The sequence below is a fragment of the Castanea sativa genome, chromosome 7 (assembly GCF_040712315.1).
Source record: "Castanea sativa cultivar Marrone di Chiusa Pesio chromosome 7, ASM4071231v1".
Lineage (NCBI taxonomy): Eukaryota > Viridiplantae > Streptophyta > Magnoliopsida > Fagales > Fagaceae > Castanea > Castanea sativa.
Genome location: NC_134019.1, coordinates 43,350,763 through 43,371,217, shown reverse-complemented (window position 1 = coordinate 43,371,217; position 20,455 = coordinate 43,350,763). Strand labels below are relative to the sequence as shown.

Here is a 20,455-nt window from a genome sequence, read left to right as displayed (position 1 = left end):
AGGGTGAGTGCTGAACAAAAGAGAGTACCTTACTAGGGACAAGCATGTGTTCCGTTGAGGTGGCTTTGGCAAGGCGATCAACTTTCTCGTTCTTTTCTCTAGGAACTTGGACGAACTTGGCCTGCAGCTCGCCTACTCGTTTCCGCACCTTCTCTAAGTACCTCTTCATCTTTTCTTCTTTGCATTCAAAGTCCCCGTTCACTTGACTGGTGACGACCTGAGAGTCGCAATAAACGACCACACTTGTTGTCCTCGTGGATTTTGCGAGATCTAGCCCTGCCACTAAAGCTTCATACTCTGCTTCGTTGTTGGTCGTTAGGAAGTCCAGGCGAACCATGCATTCGATCTCGTCCCCTTCTGGGGAATGAAGCATTACACCAACTTCGCCAGCATGTCTATTAAATGATCCTTCCATATGGACACTCCACTAAGGATGTTCTTCTGCCCCCTAGCCTTCCACATTGGTGAACTCTGCAATGAAGTCGGCAACTACTAGTCCCTTATGGCAGTTCAAGGGCGATATTGCACATCAAATTCACTTAATTCTATCACTCATAGCGCTATCCGTCCGGTGGCTTCAAGATTACTCATTGCTCACCGTAGAGGCTTGTTTGTCAGGACGACCACAGTATAGGCCTGGAAGTATGGCTTAAGCTTACGAGCTGCGGTGACTAAAGCAAAGGCGAGCTGCTCTATCGGTGAGTATCTTTCCTCTGTGCCTCGGAGTGCTCGGCTAATGTAGTAGACGGGCTTCTGCACCCTATCTTCTTCCCTGACTAAGGCCACTCTGACAGCAGCCGGAGATACAGCCAAGTAGAGGAATAGTTCTTCCTTTGGTTTGGTGGGACTTAGCAGCGGCGGTGAAGAAAGATGGGCCTTCAGATCTTCGAACGCTTGCTGACACTCGACTGTTCACTCAAAAGACTTCTTTAGCATATGGAAGAAAGGTAGGCATTTGTCCATTGCCCTTGACACGAACCTGTTCAGCACGGCTACCTTGTCGTTAAGGCTTTGTTCTTCATTCACATTCCTTGGTGGTGACATCTCCATTATGGCCCTGATCTTGTCTGGGTTGACTTCGATACCTCTCTAGGACACCATAAGCCCCAGGAACTTTCTAGCTGTCACCCCAAATGCACACTTACTCGGATTGAGCTTCATGTTATAAGAGCGAGAGGGTGCCGAAGGTCTCCTTGAGGTTGTCCAAGTGGTTGTCCTCACTTCGGCTTTTTACCGGCATGTCATCAACGTAGACTTGGACGTTTCTTCAATCGATGTGCAAACATCTTGTTCATTAGCCTACGATAAGTTGCACTGCGTTCTTAAGGCCGGACGACATTACTTTGTAGCAAAAGAGGCCTTGGGTGGTGATGAATGAAGTCTTCCCCGATCGGCTTTGTCCAATTTGATTTGGTTGTAGCTAGAAAAAGCATCCATGAAGCTCAGTAACTGGTGTTGAGCTGTAGAGTCTACTAAGACATCGACCCATGGGAGGGGGGTAGCTATCCTTAGGGCACGCTTTGTTCTGGTCTGTGAAGTCTACGCACATCCTCCATTTACCATTGGCTTTCTTGACCATCACCATGTTGGCCAGCCAATCAGGGTAGTATACTTCTCTAATGAAGTCTGCATCTTGCAACTTTCTTACTTCTTCCACTATAGTTTGGTCTCATTCACAGGCGAACACTTGCTTCCCCTTACGGATAGGGGGAAAAATGGGTGACACATTCCACCTGTGCACCATGATTGAAGCGTCAACTCGTGCATGTCTTCATGGCTCCAGGTAAAGACGTCTTGGTTTTCTTTTAGAAGCATTGTGAGCACTTAACAAATTGGCGGACTGGTGAGAGTGTCGATCCTAGTCGTTCGTTCAGGCCTGGAGTTGTTGAGGGGTATCTCTTCCAATCCTTCAATGAGTTCTACAACCGTTTGCTGCTCCTCTATACTCATGGCCTGTAAATGGTCGTCCATCTCCAACATTGCTATGTAACACTCACGTGCCGCTACTTGATCCCCGCGTACTTCTCCAACTCCATACTCGATGGGGAACTTAATCATCAGGTGATAAGTTGAAGTCACGACCTTCCATGAGTTAAGGGTAGGTCGTCCTAGGATGGCATTGTAGGCAGACGAGCAGTCGACCACAAGGAATGTTACATCATTTATGATTTGTTGTGGATAATCACTAACTGTTATAGGCAATGTGACTGCACCGAGGGGATATACTCTTGTTCCCCTGAACCCAATGAGCGGGGCATTGGTCGAAAACAACCATTCTCTTTCAATCCTCATATGCTAGAACGCCGGGTAGTAAAGGATGTCAGTAGAGCTTCCGTTGTCAATTAGAACCAGGTGTGTGTTGTAGTCCCCCATCTGTATGGTAACGACAAGTGCATCATCATGCAGGTGGTGGAGACGTCGAGCGTCTTCCTCTGAGAATCCAATGATGGGGTTGTCGACCCGTGCCATCTTTGGGACGAAGCTCATCAACTGGACATTTTGAACCATCCTTAGGTAGGTTTTGCGGGTTTTTTGACGAGCCAGAAGCTGTAGATCCTCTCATAATCATCCTTATGTCTCCTATGGGCAACCTAGGGTGCTCGTTCTCCCTTCAAGCAACCTGTTCTTGCAGTGCATCCATCCTTTCTTTGCTTACGATCCTTTGCAACTTTTCTTGTCTGATAAGAGCCTCTATTTATTGCTTCAAGTTGTAGCAGTCAGATGTGTCATGACCATGATCTTGGTGAAAGAGGCAATACTTGTCTCTGGATCTCTTATTGGGCTCTCCCTTCAGCTTGCCGAGAAATGTCAGGGATCCTTTGTCCATGATCTGCATTAGGACTTGGTCAATCGGGGCGGTCAACGAGGTGAAACTTGTGAACCTCCCAATGGGGGGTTTGGAGCGCCTATCCTCCCATCGGTCTCTAGTCCTTGTTGTCTTTTGCCCCTGTCCTGCCATGCTTCCTCTTGTCTTTCCCTCTTCTTAGGCTTCTCTTCTTGGGCCGACAGCGCATCTTCCGCGTTCATGTACTTAGTTGCCCTATAGAGTACGTCTGACATAGTCTTTGGGTTGTTTTTGTATAAGGAAAATAGAAACTTACCCTTCCATAACCTATTCATGAATGCAGCCACGAGTATCTTGTCGCCAGCTTCATTAATCGAGAGGGCCTCTTTGTTAAAGTGGCTAATGTAAGATCTCAACGTTTCATCCTCTCGTTGCTTGATGTTCATTAGGCAGGCGGTGGACTTCTTATAATTGTGTTTCCCGATAAAGTGTGAGGAAAATTGGGCGCTCAACTCCTTGAAGGTACTAATGGAGTTGGGTGTCAACCTGCTGAACCAAACCCTCACGGGTCCCCTCATCGTAGTGGGGAAGGCCCTACACATGATCTCATCTGCCACTCCTTGCAGGTGCGTCAGGGTCTGACTCTAGGTGATCTAAGGGATCCTTAGATCCGTCGTAGGCCTCTACTTGTGGCATGCGGAACTTCGATGAAAGGGGGAACAAAGTGACAGATGCGATGAATGGTGGGTCAATTCGATAAATCAACTCATCGAGGTTGCTAGACACCCATCCTCTGAGGGTGTTCATCATGAAGTCCATCCATTCCTTCATCATTTGCATCTCTGTGACCATGTGTGGTGGAGCCGTATCTACTGCGAACGGACGGTTTGTGTCCTGTCGCTCTTGTCTTGTTGGGGCGTTGCTGCCTTCTGGCCCTTTTTGGTCTCTAACCTCTGCACTGGTACCTTATTGGTCCCCCTCTTGAGTGTTAGGCCATGCATTCCTTTGGCGCAATTATTCTTCCAGGTCATGGTTTTGCTTGGTAAGGTGTTCCACGGCCACAGTAAGAGTCTGAACCTATCTCTCGAGGGCTGTGGTACGTGGTTCGTCTCCTTGATGGTGGTCGTCATCGAGTGAGTAAGTATCATGCAACTCTTTGTCTGGGAGGTGGTAGTATGGCTTACAAGTTCCTGATTCCCACAAACAGAGCCAACTGATGATGCCAAAAATCGTCAGTAAGTCACACGGTCCTCACGTGCTTAAGACAACACCTGCACAACACAGGAAAAGAAGATCTCAAGAGAGTACCGATGTGGTACCGGCCAAATACCCTCCGAAGGTTAAGTCAGAGAACTTTCACTGCTCTAGAGTACTAGAGCTAGGGAGAATTATGCGTACCTTGATTTTTGAGGGCTTTAAGGTTTTTATAGTAGTGTAGAATTGACATTCGTTCCTTGGTGAAGAAGGCCTTTCCTTGTAGGGAAAATTCTCATTAATAAGCGTATCTTGCGGGATCCTTTCCTTGTAGGAATCCTCTCGATTAGGGTTAATCGTGGGGCGCAAGATGTTTCCTTATATACTTATACGTGGAAGCCAAGCAAGGTATTGTCAGACCCGTCAAAGGTTTCTTTATTCCCGTTAGCTTCCTTCCGTCATCTTCTTACCTCGTCTAAGCATTCTGGTTGTCTTATATAGGTTTCGTTAATTTAAAGATGGAGTTTTCGACCTTGAGGTGGAGTCGTCTATGTCTATGAAAGCACAAATAGGGTTGATGAGTTTATTGGGAATGTTGGCTTCGTCTTACATGAATGATTTTAACATCCTTCTAGTATTATCCTTATCAATAATTTTGCAACTAAAAACAAAGAGCAAAATTTTTGGTCTTTCAGGTTTTACTTGTTATGCCCACATTTGTTGTTACTGTTAGTCCTTCCATCCAATTTGCACCATGTGTATGGATTAGATGCATGGTTTTTGATAGCAAGACCAACCTTAACCTTAGTCACCACCTAGAATCAGGTTTGTTGTCACTTGTCACTGTGTCATTGGTGACAAGTCGTTGAAGGTTTGGTGGTTGAACTCAATGATAATGGGTGCTATTTGGGTGGCTTTATGATTGGTGTATTTGTGGTATTAGGTTGCTGTTTTTTTTTTTTTTTTTTTTAAATATTTCTTGGGTTGATTTGATGGGATTTGAAAATCTGAGAAAATTTGATTTGGGTTCATGGTTTTTTTTTTTAATAATTTTTTTGAAAGAAAAATTAATAATTTTTAAATATTATAATGAGTATATATTTAGGGCCAATACAATAAATTAGAGTGTGTGTGTGTGTGTATATAACATGTGAGGGTTTAGAAGTAAGAAACTTGATACATGCTTTTTCCAAAACACGGTATTAAAGCATATTTAGCCTAGCAACCTGTAAGTTTCATGATTCATATCCCCTTTTGTGAGAGATTGGTATGTCAGTTTTTTCTCGCGAAAGTGGGATACGCGGTACTCAATCTTCCTAAAAAGTGGTTTTAGATTCAAAACTAACGTGAGCCTAAGAGTACACAAAGCAACTTAAAAAGAGATGGAGGAGTCGCCACCTAATTATAGGTTCAAGACCTAAAACATGACTTCATGAAGGTCTTTCTATCGAACTAGATTCAACGTTAGGATACAAGATGAGAAGAGGTTAGGCACCCTAAGTTTGCCCAGTCATAACTAGCCTTCATATCGTTGCTCAACTAGATGGAAAATAAGTTATCCTAATGACTCAAAAGATGAGCACTTGTATCTAAAGCATGGGTGTGATATGGGTGTGAGTCTATGTGTTGTAAAGTTTTAGACCCCTATAAACTAGATTGTTTAACCTAATTAATTAACCAAGTGATTACTTAGGTTTATTATTCAAATCTAGGTTAAAACAATAAAGTCATATCATGTAAAGCAGCGGAAAATAAAGAACACAATAATATGATCACTTAGGAAAACCAAACCGGCAAAAAACCTGGGGAGGATTTAACCTAACTATCCTCAAGGTAAAAAACAAATCCACTATAGAAAATCAGAGTTTACAATAAGACTTAGACCACTAACATCCTATTGCTACCATATGTAGAACTTACTAACATAACCACGTGCAAGCTCCGAATCCATGAATTCCTTCTCTATTAGGCCTTTGCAATACAAGCACCCACACTTGTCTCTTTGAGACTCCACTTAAACGTTTTGGATCTCCTCAAACATTGATCTTGTATGCAGCAACTTCTACAATACCGAATCTTGAGATTCTTCAAGTAATAACACCGGTAGAAGACTTTAGAGAGCTTTTGGGTACAAATCCCTAGATATACAAAAGAGGCACAAGATGCACTCTAATCTCTCTAAAAAACTTTGAAAAACCTCTCTAGGGTTAGCTTATAATGTTTTTTAAATACTGGAAAAGAGGGCATGCGATTTGGGCTTCAAACGGTCAAGTTATGGGCTTTTTATGTTTGCTGATTTTTTGCTAATATGCGACTCTTGATCGATCGAGTATCAATCGAATGACTTTCGATCGATCGAGTACCAATCGAATGAAACATATTGTAACTCATTTTTTTCATCACGAGCATGAGTTTTTTGTCATAGACTTCAATGTAGACCATTCTAAACCAATGAGACTTAGTTTTTGTCATGGTTTGTCAACATTAATTACAAACTCAAAACCTAACATGTGTCATGTGAGGCAAGCAAGGGAAAGTAGAAGAAATATGTGACCATGGGAGCAAAGGCATGTACATGTGGAGAAACTACCAACTCATGGCATCAAGCTCCAATCATGTGTATGTGTATACCAATCATGCAGGAGCACGAGCACACGAACGGTGTATCACACTATAAACTTAATTGCGAGATTCACTATTATGTGAAATGAAGGAGCATTGCTCTGAGATTATTGAATAATTTCTCTTGACTAGGAAGTACAAATAATTAAGGCAATACAATGTTCAATAAACTTATTACATAAGTAAATCAATCCATACATTCATCAAAAATAAAAATAAAAAGTAAATCAATCCATTTAGATAAAAATTGTTTGATTTTCTTTTCCATCTGATCCATCATTGTTTTGGACCTGCGATTTTAAGGGAACATTACATGGAGGCAAGTGAGGAGGAGGTTTGCGGATACTTGTCTCAGTAGTGCCTCCATTCTTTACGATAAAAACAGCAGCCATACCCCAAGTCATATGTCTATCTACATGACAATGCCAAAACCACACACCTGCCAAATATTATTGATGTTAACATACACAATTCTTAGACCAACCATTTGCGATTCATTTTCCCTCCCCCCTCCCCCCTCCCCTTAAGTCAGTAGCAACCTTTTTTTTTCTACAAGTTTGATCTCATCTTCCCCCTTAAACTTATTTTAAAAAAATTATCCATATTTATTTGTGGTTACAAGATCTTGAGCCAACAAATGTTCTGTCTCTAATGCATGCACTTTTTATAATAATATAAACTAAACGTATAAGATAGTGATAAAATAACTTGCCTGGATTGTTTGCTACAAATCTGATGGCAAGCCATCCATTCTTAGGCACACCAAAGGTATTAACTGCGACTGGATCAACCAAATTAAAATTTTTTGGGTCGGTTTCATTGTTATAATTTCCATAACCACTTCCAACCACGTAAAAGCTATGCCCGTGCAAATGCATTGGATGATACCCAGCGCCCAATATATTGGTACCTTGAAAAACAACCTCAATGGCTTCATTATAATTCAACACCTTCACCTTGGTCCCAAGGTTTGCTATTGCCAGAGAATGCGGAAGTTCGGAAGATGTGAAGTTATAATAATAAAGGGGTTGGTCTGGGAAATCTGTAGTGTAAACCCCACTAATATTCCTGCATGAAAGATTTTAATATAATCAAATATCAAAATGTATTGTCATATATGGTAGAAGGATAATCATGTTGCATTTTGATAAAATATTCATACCTAGTCAGTAATCTATGCAATGTTTGGCAAAAGTCCTTTAATAAAATGCACAATTTAAAATAAAAAAAATTAATCTCTCAACCATAATATCACTAAAACAATAAAATAATAGAATGCTTTTGGCCGAATGAATTTCCTCTATTGCTATTGTTAATATATATAGTACATTACATAGACATGACTTTAGTAGGTCAGATAAGTACAAGTATTTGCCTAGAGCAGATATATTTGACTTTGAATTAAATATCTATCCCTACTATCTCTCATTGTGGTGTAGCTTGTTATTCAGATAAGGTTGACTTGAATGTTGATCATTATCTGCACCTATTGTTCCAATAATCACAACTCTAAAAAGATAACTAAAACATATATTGATTACATGGAAGAGGACCAAGTAATTATCAAACTCTACATGGTCGTTTGAGTAAAAGTCATAGTATTTTATTCTTAGTTTTTAATTATCGCTACTATGGCATCATAGGACATGCAGTGTGAGTAAGGTTTTGCTCTTTTTTTCTTTTCTTTTTTTCATTATCTAACTTCTAGCCTTTTAAAAATAAACCAGTTTTTATTTTTTTTGTCATGCATTTAACATAAAGTTACTAAAAACTAATTTGCTGATAAATAATATGAAAATAAACTACCAAAAACTGCAATTGCAATCGTAAAGGAAGAAATGAAAAAGAATTGAAGCTGTATACTTTGTTCTTTATAAAAACAATGCAATCTATATTAAAAAATATATATAAAATAAAAGAGGGAAAGAGGGAGAAAAACACGTAATAAGCAAGCGAGTATATCGGTAGGAACTGGGTTATTCCAACTTATGTTATTCACGCTTGTAGCTATTATAATTTCTTCACCGGTTGCCATGCATGTAGTATTTTTACATTCAATTTCAGCCATGGAAAGCCGTAATAAACATTCTCGGTGGTTATGTTTAAGGGGACATTAACGGGATGGTCTTTGCTTGCTAAGCTTCTAAAAAGGTTTGAGTATTTCATGGCACTTGTTAAGTCTTTGTAAGCTGGGAAGTGTACATGGAAAGGAATGAGATAAGGGAATAGTGTACTTTCCTCTGTATTCGATGATCGCGGTGACATTGAATTGGTCAAAATTATTAAGATCCGCCTCTTGGCTCCAGAATTGTCGAGCAGCTATATAATAATGGCCAAGAGTCTGATTTGCTATGAGTAGAATATCCATGGTTTGTCCTGCGTTTATCAGTATGTAACTAGTAGTTATGGGTTTGATATAACTTGCATCCATTCCAACAATTGTGAAGTTGTGTTCAGCTATTGCAAAGAACATATTTGCTGCCACGACTGAGTTGACTAGACGAAGAAGATAGGTCTTGCCGTGATCAACCACCCGACGGTATGTTGTTTCTACAACATTAAGATTATGACTCAATTAATTCCAATGTGTGATTTATTTATGAATAATGTTAAATATATAAAAATTTTACTAAATAAATTTTATAAACTGACATGACAATGAATATGATCATGGACTTAAAAAACCTAATAAATGAATATGTAACCACTTTTTTGTGATTAGTAAAATGTCAACTTGTAAAGATTATGTAGTAGAGAGATGCACGGGATACTACAAAGAGTGATGATAGGAATACTATAGATTTTACTATATAGGTCTTCCAAACTAATGTGTCACCAATCACAAAAAATAATTCAAATAGTCATAAGTCATAACTATCTTACAAGTGATTCTATTGATACTATAATTTTTACTACGGTAGAAATTAATGTGTCACCAATTAGAAAAAGAAAAAAAAAAGATTTTGATATTCATTTATTATGTTTTTGACATTCACCAATTACATCCATTGCCACATCAATTTGTATAGGTTATATAGTAAAATTTTCTTCTTTATCTTATTGAAGTGAAACAAATCTCATTAAGAGTAATGTTGCAAGTACTACAAGTTTACTAAATTGAGCTTACAAACTGATGAGCCACAAATTATAAAGAGGTGATTCAAATGAATATTTATGAGCTAGTTGAAACCCACCAATCACATTCATTGCCATATATATTCTGCTACATAAAGCCCTTTAGCAAAACTTGTAGTACCTTTAACATTTTCCATCTCATTTTTAGCATTTCTCATCTTATTTATTACCACATTAGTTTAGTTTGTAAAATTTTTGTCATAGATTTAGACTTTTCTGTAACAAAATGATCCGACAGGGTAGATATTTTGGACTAAGATTCTAGGGAATTCTATCACATAGGGTTATTTTAATCTTGACCTTTTATTTTATAATAAACGGTTTTGATTATCACAATTGGTAAATATGCATAAAGTACACGAACAATTGGCGTACATCCATTAAAATTAAAGTTACTTGCATCTTACATACTGTTTACAAACATAACTAAACACGTTACTTTAAGTTTAAATGTACAATAAGCATTAAATACAAATAGTGTAAAAATTGGCTCATTACATTTGGGTTTGTTAAATGTTAAAAAATCAGCTTTTTATTGAAACTTGTTGGTTGTTGCATCAGACAAGGAATATAAAATATTAAAAAATCTCAATAAAACGAATACATGTTCAACACTAAATGAGGCTAAGGTTGCGTTTGGGATAAGCTTATATTGGGCAGCTTATTTTACTATTTGGCTTATTTTTGCTACTATTTATGCGTCCTATTGCACTTTTTGGTACTATTCATGGGTTATTTGTATTATTTTAGCTAAATTTTAATTTTATCTACGGTATTTTCATAAAAAAAATTTCAGTTTCAGCTAAATAAATTGTTCCCAAACAGACCCTAAAAGTCATTTTTAATATATTTAAAATATAAACCTGACAAAACACATATTCCAAGTCTATGTCATTGTTCCTAGTGCCAAAATATCCGTGTTTAGGATTTATTATTATTATTATTATTATCTTAAATACTCTAATACTAGTGCCAACACATATTACTCAGGAATACTACATATACAATATTTTTACAACAAAATCTAAGTAGTAAATTGTTGCTTGTTATAATTTAGGTCCACCATTAACATCACTTTCTCACTCACCAATAATAGCTTGTCATCAAGGATTTGCTATAGAATTTTTGTAAAAAATGTTATGAACATAACACTACTCATACTACGAAAACTTAATAATTGATGAGACAATAAATGCGATTGGTGTTGTTTTATAAAAATAATAACGAGTGTTTAAATTACTTTTTATAATTCGTGACGCGTCAATTTATATGACCTATAAAATAAATTTTGTAATTTCTCTTGCATTGTTCTCAAAAAATATAAATTTTATTTGAATGTTCTAAAGATTAAATCACACTTGATAGGAGTTAAAAAGGTTATGATACAAAAATGATTGTATTTATCTAAAAAAAGTTACGGTAAATGTTTACGTATTTTTGTTACTTTTTTTAAAAAAACAAACGTAACATACCTGTAACATACACGTACCGTTTTTTCTCTATTTTCATATTTTTATGTTGAATTTTGGAAACGTACTTTTTTGAAAGATGTCGAACTATACTCGTCCTAATGCTTGTCATATTAAACTCATACCGTATTTTACTAACTATGCTGATTATACCGTGTCATTAATCCATTAACAAAAACCTTAAAATAATGATGCAATATTAGCAATTAAAAAAAATTAACATGTCAGATTTTGAATTTTTTTAATTTATTTTAGTTTTCAAAAACTTGAAAAGACCCAGATCTAAGAACCAATTTCACTATTGTACCTCTCGTCCTTCTCCACTTCTACTCTCACTGTCGTGCTGACATTGATAGCACAAGCCTGTCTCAAACAAGATCTCAACAGCAGCAACGATAGAGAACTTGGATCAAGATGGAGTCCGGCCCAACCCAATCACATAGATCTTAATCATCAAACCCACATAACATTCTCTCTCTCTCTCTCTCTCTCTCTCTCTCTCTCAATTTCAATTTGTTCCAATGAAATTATCTACTTATTCTTCTCAAAAAATAATAAATAAAATTATATACTTATTATGTGCTTGCATTTTACTCAATGAAATGGATACCACATTAACATAATGTGTTGCAATTAGGGGTGGTAAATGGGCAGGTTGGGTTATAAATGAGTTGGGTGTGTAATGTACCATTTACCAATTTATGACCCGTTTATATATAAATTAATTACCCAATACCCACTCATTTAATCTAATATGACCCAAATACCTCTAAAACTACTTGAATACCCTCATAACTTCCAAAATGACCTAAATACCCTTAAATACCCAAAATGATCCAAATACCCCTACACTTCCAAAATTACCAATATACCCTTGGACATCCAAATTATCCCCAAAATCTCTAAAATGAACAAAATATCACCAAAATCTCTAAACTGAGAAAAATACCCATGGAGCCTCTAAAATTACCAAAATACCCTTGATATCTCTAAAATCACCAAATATGCTCAAAAACCCCTAAAATGACCAAATTACCCCCAAAATTTGTAAAATGAGCAAAAAACATGAAACCTTTAAAATGACTAAAATATCTCTAAAACCTAAAAAATGACCAATATACCTCCAAAACCTAAAAATGACCAAAATACCCCCTAATGAGTCAAGGGTATTTCGATCATTTAGGTTTCGGAGGGTATTTTGGTGATTTTTAGATGTTGAGGGTATTTTGGTCATTTTGTAGGTTTTAGGGGTATTTTGGTCTTTTTTTAGATTTCAGGGGTATTTTGGTCATTTTCTAGAAATTTAGATTTTCTGTTGCTTATTTAAATTTTAGATGGGTTTTAGTGGGTATTGGTAGGTTTATCCATTAAGATCCATATAATTAAATAACCTAATGGGTCTTTACCCATTCAACCCAAATATTCAAATGGATTGAGTTAAGACTTATCCAAATTAGGTGGTTAATGAGTGAGTTCATGAATATGGATAAAAATTTCCATCCCTAGTTGCAATTAGTGCTTAATTATTAGATCTCGAAAACATTACAATTTGGAGCATTTTTATATGCTTGAAACCCACAATTAATTACAGTTGTGTTTATTGTAAGTGCACAATTGCATCTGGACCCAAAAATATACGTGGGCTCAGGCCCAATGAGCCTTAAACAATTCAATTTGTAGAGTGTGGGTTCTCAATCTAATTCGATGGTGCTCGAAACTTGATGAATGGGCCAAAATATTACAATATTTATAAACAGTGGACAAATAGAGAAAAATGAACCTCCTCGGACGTAGGCCGAGGACCTTTTGTATATTATTTCTCTTTTTTCTTATAAAGATTACAGCTTCTAGTCCTTCTTAAGTTCCCTTTAAACCCCCCCCCCCTCTCTCTGCTACCCCCTTTTCCCCTTATATACTTCCTTTCCTTCTCCCTTTATCCACGTGTCACCCACAATTTCTTTCTACCACCTTCTTGAAATATTTAAATACTAGCCAGAAGGCTGAACTCCACTATTCAGGGGTCACTTCCCCATTAATGCGGCTAGGGAGGTAGGTGCAGGGTCTTTAACGTAGAGGCAGCAGCCTTTTCCTGAGATATTTCTCTTACAACGAAATGTCTAGAGGGTATTTGGACTCCCTCCGTAACCTAAAGTCTTTCCAGAACTCTGCCTTGATCTTTCTAGTGAACCTCCAAGTAGTCACTGGTCTGTCCGAGGAGTGACTCTTCCTCGGATGAATCCTCGGGCCCTCGGCTTGTGAGCCAACTCATGGCCCTAAAGGCCTTTAGTCAAGAACGAACTAGCGTCCATTGATAAAGCCCAAGGCCCAAATACCCACTTAGGTTCTTTCACTCCCCACATTTATACTTCTATTGTGCCTAGTTCATTTGAGTCTGCTTGCATTTAGTTAAGTTCTTATTGTTCTTATAAAATTTTATTTAGCACATGCAAATCCGTATTTTCAGGCAATTAAAAACTAAAAAATGAAAGAAGAAAGCTAATTCAGCTTCAATCTCATAGATTTACGTGAAATTGAGAGATATTGAGACTGCGAAACAAGTAAAAATTAAAGAAACTTGCCTCCGGTTAGAGATCGACAGTAAGACTAAGTCTTGGATTTAAGTTTTTCAATTTTTGAAAATTTCAAAATAAAATCAAATTTTCAAAATATAACATATCAATTTAATTGATTCTTTTAAATGTGACATTATTATTTTAAGATTCTTGCTAGTAGATTGATGACATAATTTAATCTGAACCTTTTATTACAAAAATATATAAGATCAAAATTAAAAGAACTCAAGAAGATCTTAATTCGCAGTATTTCGAGCTATAAAATCTAAAATATAATATATTATCATACCTTTGGAGCATGGACCAAAATCACCTGGTTCGCCATTTATGGTGTAACCAATAGAGTGTGGCAAGTCATTGCCATATATTAGGTCGTAATCCAATTCGGCTACTAAATTTCCACCGTACAATGAACCTCTGCATTTTCAACAAAACTTAATTAGAAATACACTAGCATAATATTATTCATTCATTGACCAATACCTAAAGATATGACACATGATTTTTGGACATATGAGAAGGCTTAGAGTAGGTTCATGCATCCATTAAGAGAGCTCCCGACAATCAAGTTTCATTTTGCTTTTCATTCATTTGAACATGAATTTTAACATATTAGAATTAGTCTCGTGACATACATTGTTTAATGAACAACCACGTATTAATTTTAAAAAATTAATAATGGACAAAATTTAAGTCTAATTCCTCATGTGTTGTACTTTATGTTCTTCAAGATAAATTTAATAATTTGATTTATTAGTCAATACAATTCATTGTAAATAGTTACAATTTCCAAAGCTACATGGTGGATTGAATTGGAGGGAGTCAAATTACAACGCCTAAAGAACTTCTAAATTTAATGAACAAAAAAAAAAGATATTAAAATAATAGAACAAAAACTACTTTAAATCACATTATGAATGCACAACATGTAAAGCTAAGATTTTTGTTACAAAAATAGTATAATAAATTATAAGAAAACTTATTAAAAAAATAACAAAAATCATATTTAATAACTTCGTACCGGTCGGTAGGGCCGGTATTTTCCATTCCGGAACTCACTCCAATACAGAAAACACCCCCTGTTTCATCTCACTCTAAATACCAGACCATTTCGAAAAGTACCAGCCATTTTGGCCCATTTTCGCCATTCCGGTCGAAAAATGTATTCCAGCCCGAAATGGTTCCTTCTGCAATTTTTTTTTCATTTAAACCAAAAATAAAATAAAAAACAAACAAAAAAAACATGAACCAAAGGTAAATAGAGGCATGGTAGTGGAACTAGCAGCGCTGCTTTAGTTGGGATGAGCAGAACTGAAGCTTGGTTGGACAAGTTGTCATTTTATGGAAGAAAGAGAAAACTGACTACTTAGTAGAGAAGGAGATGAAGGAGAAAAAAGTAAGCAAAAGAAAAAACAATAAAAAATAAGAAATGGTTGAAAGTTAAAAGTTGTGGCTGGGATAAGAAGTAGAGTTATTGTCCACGTCAACTCTCTTCTATTTCCAAGGCAATCACGTGTATCTTACAAGTTTCAATTTTGAAATTTTACTTTCTATTTTTATTTTTCCTTTCTTATATTTAATTTTTTTTTTAAGCCTTAGATAATGTTAGATTGATACGATATGTTGAACTTAGGCCATTTTTATTGGGCATGTTGGACTAAACATATAGGTTAGATATAAATTTAATAACTGTATACACAATTTCAACTCACATCACTAGCATCACATTCATATCTTTTCCATAAGGGCAAAATGATGTTGACTCTTTATTGAGCAGAGCTGAAAGTATTTTTTATATATTAAAATATAGTGGGATTGAGAGATCTAAAAATATAAGCATACCAAGAATGATTATATCCTCATCATCTGGTTTGGGAAATGGATAAGTTGTTCCAATAGTAGGCAAGATAACAATGGCACCATAAACATAGGCTCGTGTCCAATCACTATGTGCGTGCCACCAAAGCGTTCCCTCCTCGGTGGAAAATATGACCTCATATGTAAAGTTTGATCCTGGTTCAATAGGACATTGTGTGATGTATTCTGGGCCATCTGACCATGGATTTCTTGGTTGTTTTACACCATGCCTATAAGAACCATAAAATTATCCAAGGATGCGAATCTTGTTGAGCAGTACTTATGTAAGAGATAGAGTAATAAAAATATTCTTGCTTGCATTAGTTATGTTTGGTTTTTTTTTTTTTTTTCCCTTAGTAATGTGAGTTCATAGAACTCATGTTAAAGAACCGTTTTGATATATGTGTGTGTGTGTGTGTGAGAAGAGTGATTGAGCTTACCAATGAATGGTCACCCCATAATAACCTTGGTTGTGAACATTGACATATACTGTGTCCCCTTTGTGTACCCGTATTACTGGCCCTGGAATACTGTCATTTACAACTAACTTGCTTGTTGTGTTACACAACTTCGTGAAGTTTTTCTCCGCAAGCTGCGAAATAAGAAGAATATATTGATAATCAAATTAATGTAACAAAAAAAATCAGGCTATTATTCTCCAATCCAGGTGATAAGCTTATCCATTCAAACCCACAATATTGGAAAGTAAAATGTTAAAATTATTTCAAATTTTACTACAAAATGTTACAAACTAACGTAATAATGAACATAGTTGATGAATTTCAACAACATAATAAATAAATATCAACATTTTTTCATGTGATTAGTATAAGTATTATGTCACAAGGAAGTCAATATTAGATCGGCGCTTTTATCTTAGCCACTGCGAGTTAAGATATATTTCGGATACCGGTCAATATCAGTGTACCGTTTCGGGTTTACCGTTATTATATATATATATATATATATATATATATATATATATATATATATATATTATATACACACACCAAAATCTCTATAACTATGTTTATAAGTATATAATATTTCACTTATATTATAGTAAATATAAAAGTTTATCATAAAACATTACCTCAATTTAGAACAAATTATTCATGGTTTTAGACTTTAGTATCAATTAAAAGGAAGAAAAAAAACACAATATAAAAAATAGAAAGCTTAGTTGTTCATTGCATACTAAGAAAACAAATAATACTAATAAGTTAATGTAAATAAGTTACCATTGTGTCCTTACAAAAATTCAAAAATTACAAAAAAAAAAAAGTTTTTTTTTCTGTACCAGCAGGTACGCCCGGTACCGGCCAGTATTGCCCAAAATTGGCCGGTATAACCGGTACGCGGCCGGTATTTTTTTCGGTACAAAATTGAAGTGTATCAATACCGGTACATTGGCCGGTACTGGTATGGTATCAACCACCCTGCTATGTCAGCTTATAAATCTTATATAGTAAATTCTGCAACTTCTTAGAATCATTCCAAAACAGGAAAACACTTTGCTATTATAGTCCGTGCAAATAAAAAGACAACTATAAATAAAACTGAAAACTAAAAATAATAAAAAAATAATTAAAAAGTTATTGATTACGTGGTACTATTTATAAGCCAAGAATCACGGTTCATGAACAATGAACCGTGCCTAGCGTGCTTAGCTGTAGAAAAAAAAAAAAAATGCTCAGCAAAACGCAAATGCAGCTTATTCAAACGCTGCTTATATATAATATGGTAAGTACTTACAACAAATTCATAGTAATGGACCTCTCCTTTGACCATGGAAAGACACTGTGCAACAAGAAACAGAAAACCAATAAAGTTCAACAGGCATTCTTTGTTCTTGAAATTCATATCTTTTACTCTAGCTGACTCAGCTCACTCTTTCTGTTGTGAACTTGACGTTACTCTAGCCGAAAGGGTCTTATATACGGTTAACACGTGAAACGCGTTACTCCTGACTATTTTTTTTTTTTTTAAAATGTCTTTGCTCTTTAGAATTTAGATGTGTACGTGGTGTTCTAGTGACCTCATATATAATTACCAAATTTTCAACTCCAAAAATGTATCACGTCACGTGATTCTTCTGCTTACCTAGAAACAGTGCATGTGATTTCTACCTTCCAGCACAGGAAAAACCGGCATGTTACGGTTTTGAAATCCTGACCGGACGTTCATCAAGACGGCTCTTTTAATTCTAAAGACCATTTAACGTAGAAGAATCAGTGAAGGAGGTATTTACAGCACCTTATCACTATTGTTAAGAAAACCTCTAAGAAAAATCAATCAATATATACAAATTAAGATGCTTCATCAAAGCCTCCACCCTTGCCGACCGCTGCAACCACCAGTCGACGAGTGACCGGATCTCTCCAAAGCAGGCGCTCTGAAAAGCAACTCTCTTCTCTCTTTCTCCCTTCCTTTCATTGTTTGTATTGTTTTGTTTTCTTTTGACTGAGACCTCTGGTCTTTGTTTTGTTTGATAAAGCTGTCGGCCTAGTACCACAGACGTCGGATCACAATCACATAAGTATAGATGTATTTAGCTTTGTTATTCTATTCATGCATGCGTTGCAGTGCCAGCGTCTCACAATAGCAATACTACTACAGTAAATTTAAGCTTCGTCAACTGTCTTATTTAATTAGTTTCAGCAATAATAAATAAAAACTGTCTTATTTAGTATTTTAATATTATTTTCTATTATATTTAAAATTGATAACAATGGTTGACTATTTGGTTTAATTAAGTGATTTAACTATGTTTTTTTATAATCAGTAAATCGACTCTGACATTGTTATGTACTTATATATATTTGTTTATTTATTATGTTTGATTTGGATTTAATTTTTTTTTTTTTATCTTATGAAAGATATAATGTGAAAAATACATTTGAAATATACATCTTTATATTTATTTAGGAATTAATTTAGTCAAATTTTGTATTTGTATTAATTTAATATATTTATTTACATTTTAAATAATTATTAAATTAATTATGACGTCATTGCGATCGATTTTGATTTTGATTCGACCGTAAAAATCTTGAATCTCTCTTTTTAACGGTCTGGGTCTGAAAACCATGCTAATGTATGCATTCAAAGTTTACTTTGAGTTTTCTCCACCATATAAAAATGGCATCTATACCATGTAGCATCATCTAACTTTGAATAAAATTTAATTTAGTTCTATAATTTTACTTTCATTCAATCAGTTATTTAACTTTTAATTTTATTTTGTTTAGTCATTTCATTAATCTTTGTTAGAATTGCAATTTTTGTAATCTTTAAAGTGACATCATTTTTGGGTCTAGTTTTAAACTTTTAACAGTAATATTAAAAAAAGATGATAAGATGATTGAGTTGAATAAAGTTAAAAATTAAAAGATCAAATTGAATGAACTTAAAGTTATAAGACTGAATTGAATTTTATACAAAATTAAAAAGAATAATTTGTAATTTAGCCTTTGCTTTTTGTTTGGAAATTAAATAAGCTTTTGGATTTTTGTATATAGACGTTCTCGCTATATTTTAAAAAAAAATTAAAATGAACAAAATTAAAATTTTGAAAATAAATTAATTTTTATTTTTGTATCACAATTTTAGTATAAAACTTCCAAATATATTTATAATTTTTTTTTTATATCTATCAAGCAAATGAAAGTTAACTTTCGTTTGAAAAAAAAATTGTCTTGTTCAAAATAGTTTAGAATACTCATAAATTTTTTTTTTTGTGAAAAATGTTATATCCACAATATTTTCATAACAAATCTTAAGTAGTAAATTCTTATTAGCTGTTATTGGTGAACATAAAAGTAATTTTAGTGATAAATTAAAATTAAAATTAATAATAACTTACGTCATGAACGTAGGTTTTTTTTTTTGAAGGGCGTAACATTTGTCTTGTTTTGTTGACTAGTAGTTATTACTGCACTTTAGAGTTAAAATAGAGTGAATGGAAAACTTTGGAGAGAAAATAGAAATAAAAACTTTTTTAGAATGTGTTTGGTTAGGTGGGGATGAAGGAAAATAAATAGTAGGATCAAGATGTTTTCTTCTTAGACCTATCAAAAAGTTTTCTCTCCAAAATAGAGAGATAACTAAAGGGAGAAAATAAGGCTGCTTGATGGATAAAAATACCTAAGTACACTTGCAAATGGGCTTTACCGCGTTAGTAGCCTTTGCTTTTTTTACTTCTTTTTTTCTTCTTCTTCTTCATTTCGTCCAACTACTTTGTTTACTTTTTTTTTTTTTTAATTTTTCCCTTCATCTATTTGGACATGCACAATTTGTTTGCTAAATAAATGTGTTACTTTTTTGTTATATTTAATGAGTACTTATTTGGGTGATTGCATTTTTTTTGGGTTGTTTGTCACTTTTTTATTTTAATTGTGCATAATTTTTTAATAAGAATATATGAGTAAATCTATGCAAACTCACTTTTTTCATTTCTTCACTTTTTTTACTTTCAATCAAACAAAAAAGAGTGAAATTAATATCTTTTCTATTTTTCAACTTTTCTATTCTCCTACTATTTTTTATCCTGTCATTTTTTTACCCATTTAACTAAACGGACCTTACCCTATGTTTGGTTTGAAGGGAGAGAATAAAAGAGAAGAGAAAATGAATCAAAGTGGGGAAAAAATGTGGACCCAAATAATAAATTTCTTAACAAATTTAATTCATTTATTCAAACAACGGAAATGATTTAATTTTTCTTCCTTCTTTTCTCTTCCTTTCAAACCAAACTCTGGCACCGACGAAATTTGTAAAAGTCACCTGTATCACAAATTTAATATGAATGGACCAAAGGA

At 35.0% G+C, this 20,455-nt stretch overlaps 1 protein-coding gene and 1 pseudogene across 1 annotated transcript; both read right to left on the bottom strand.

Annotated features, from left to right (window-relative positions):
- Positions 1–2,859: 2,859 nt before the first annotated feature.
- On the bottom strand, positions 2,860–3,363 carry LOC142644513 (uncharacterized). The gene has a single exon (XM_075819102.1). It carries the CDS (start codon positions 3,361–3,363, stop codon positions 2,860–2,862), a length of 504 nt encoding a protein of 167 aa, XP_075675217.1.
- A 3,314-nt stretch (positions 3,364–6,677) lies between these two features.
- On the bottom strand, positions 6,678–17,549 carry LOC142643327 (laccase-15-like; annotated as a pseudogene).
- Between the last annotated feature and the right edge of the window lie 2,906 nt (positions 17,550–20,455).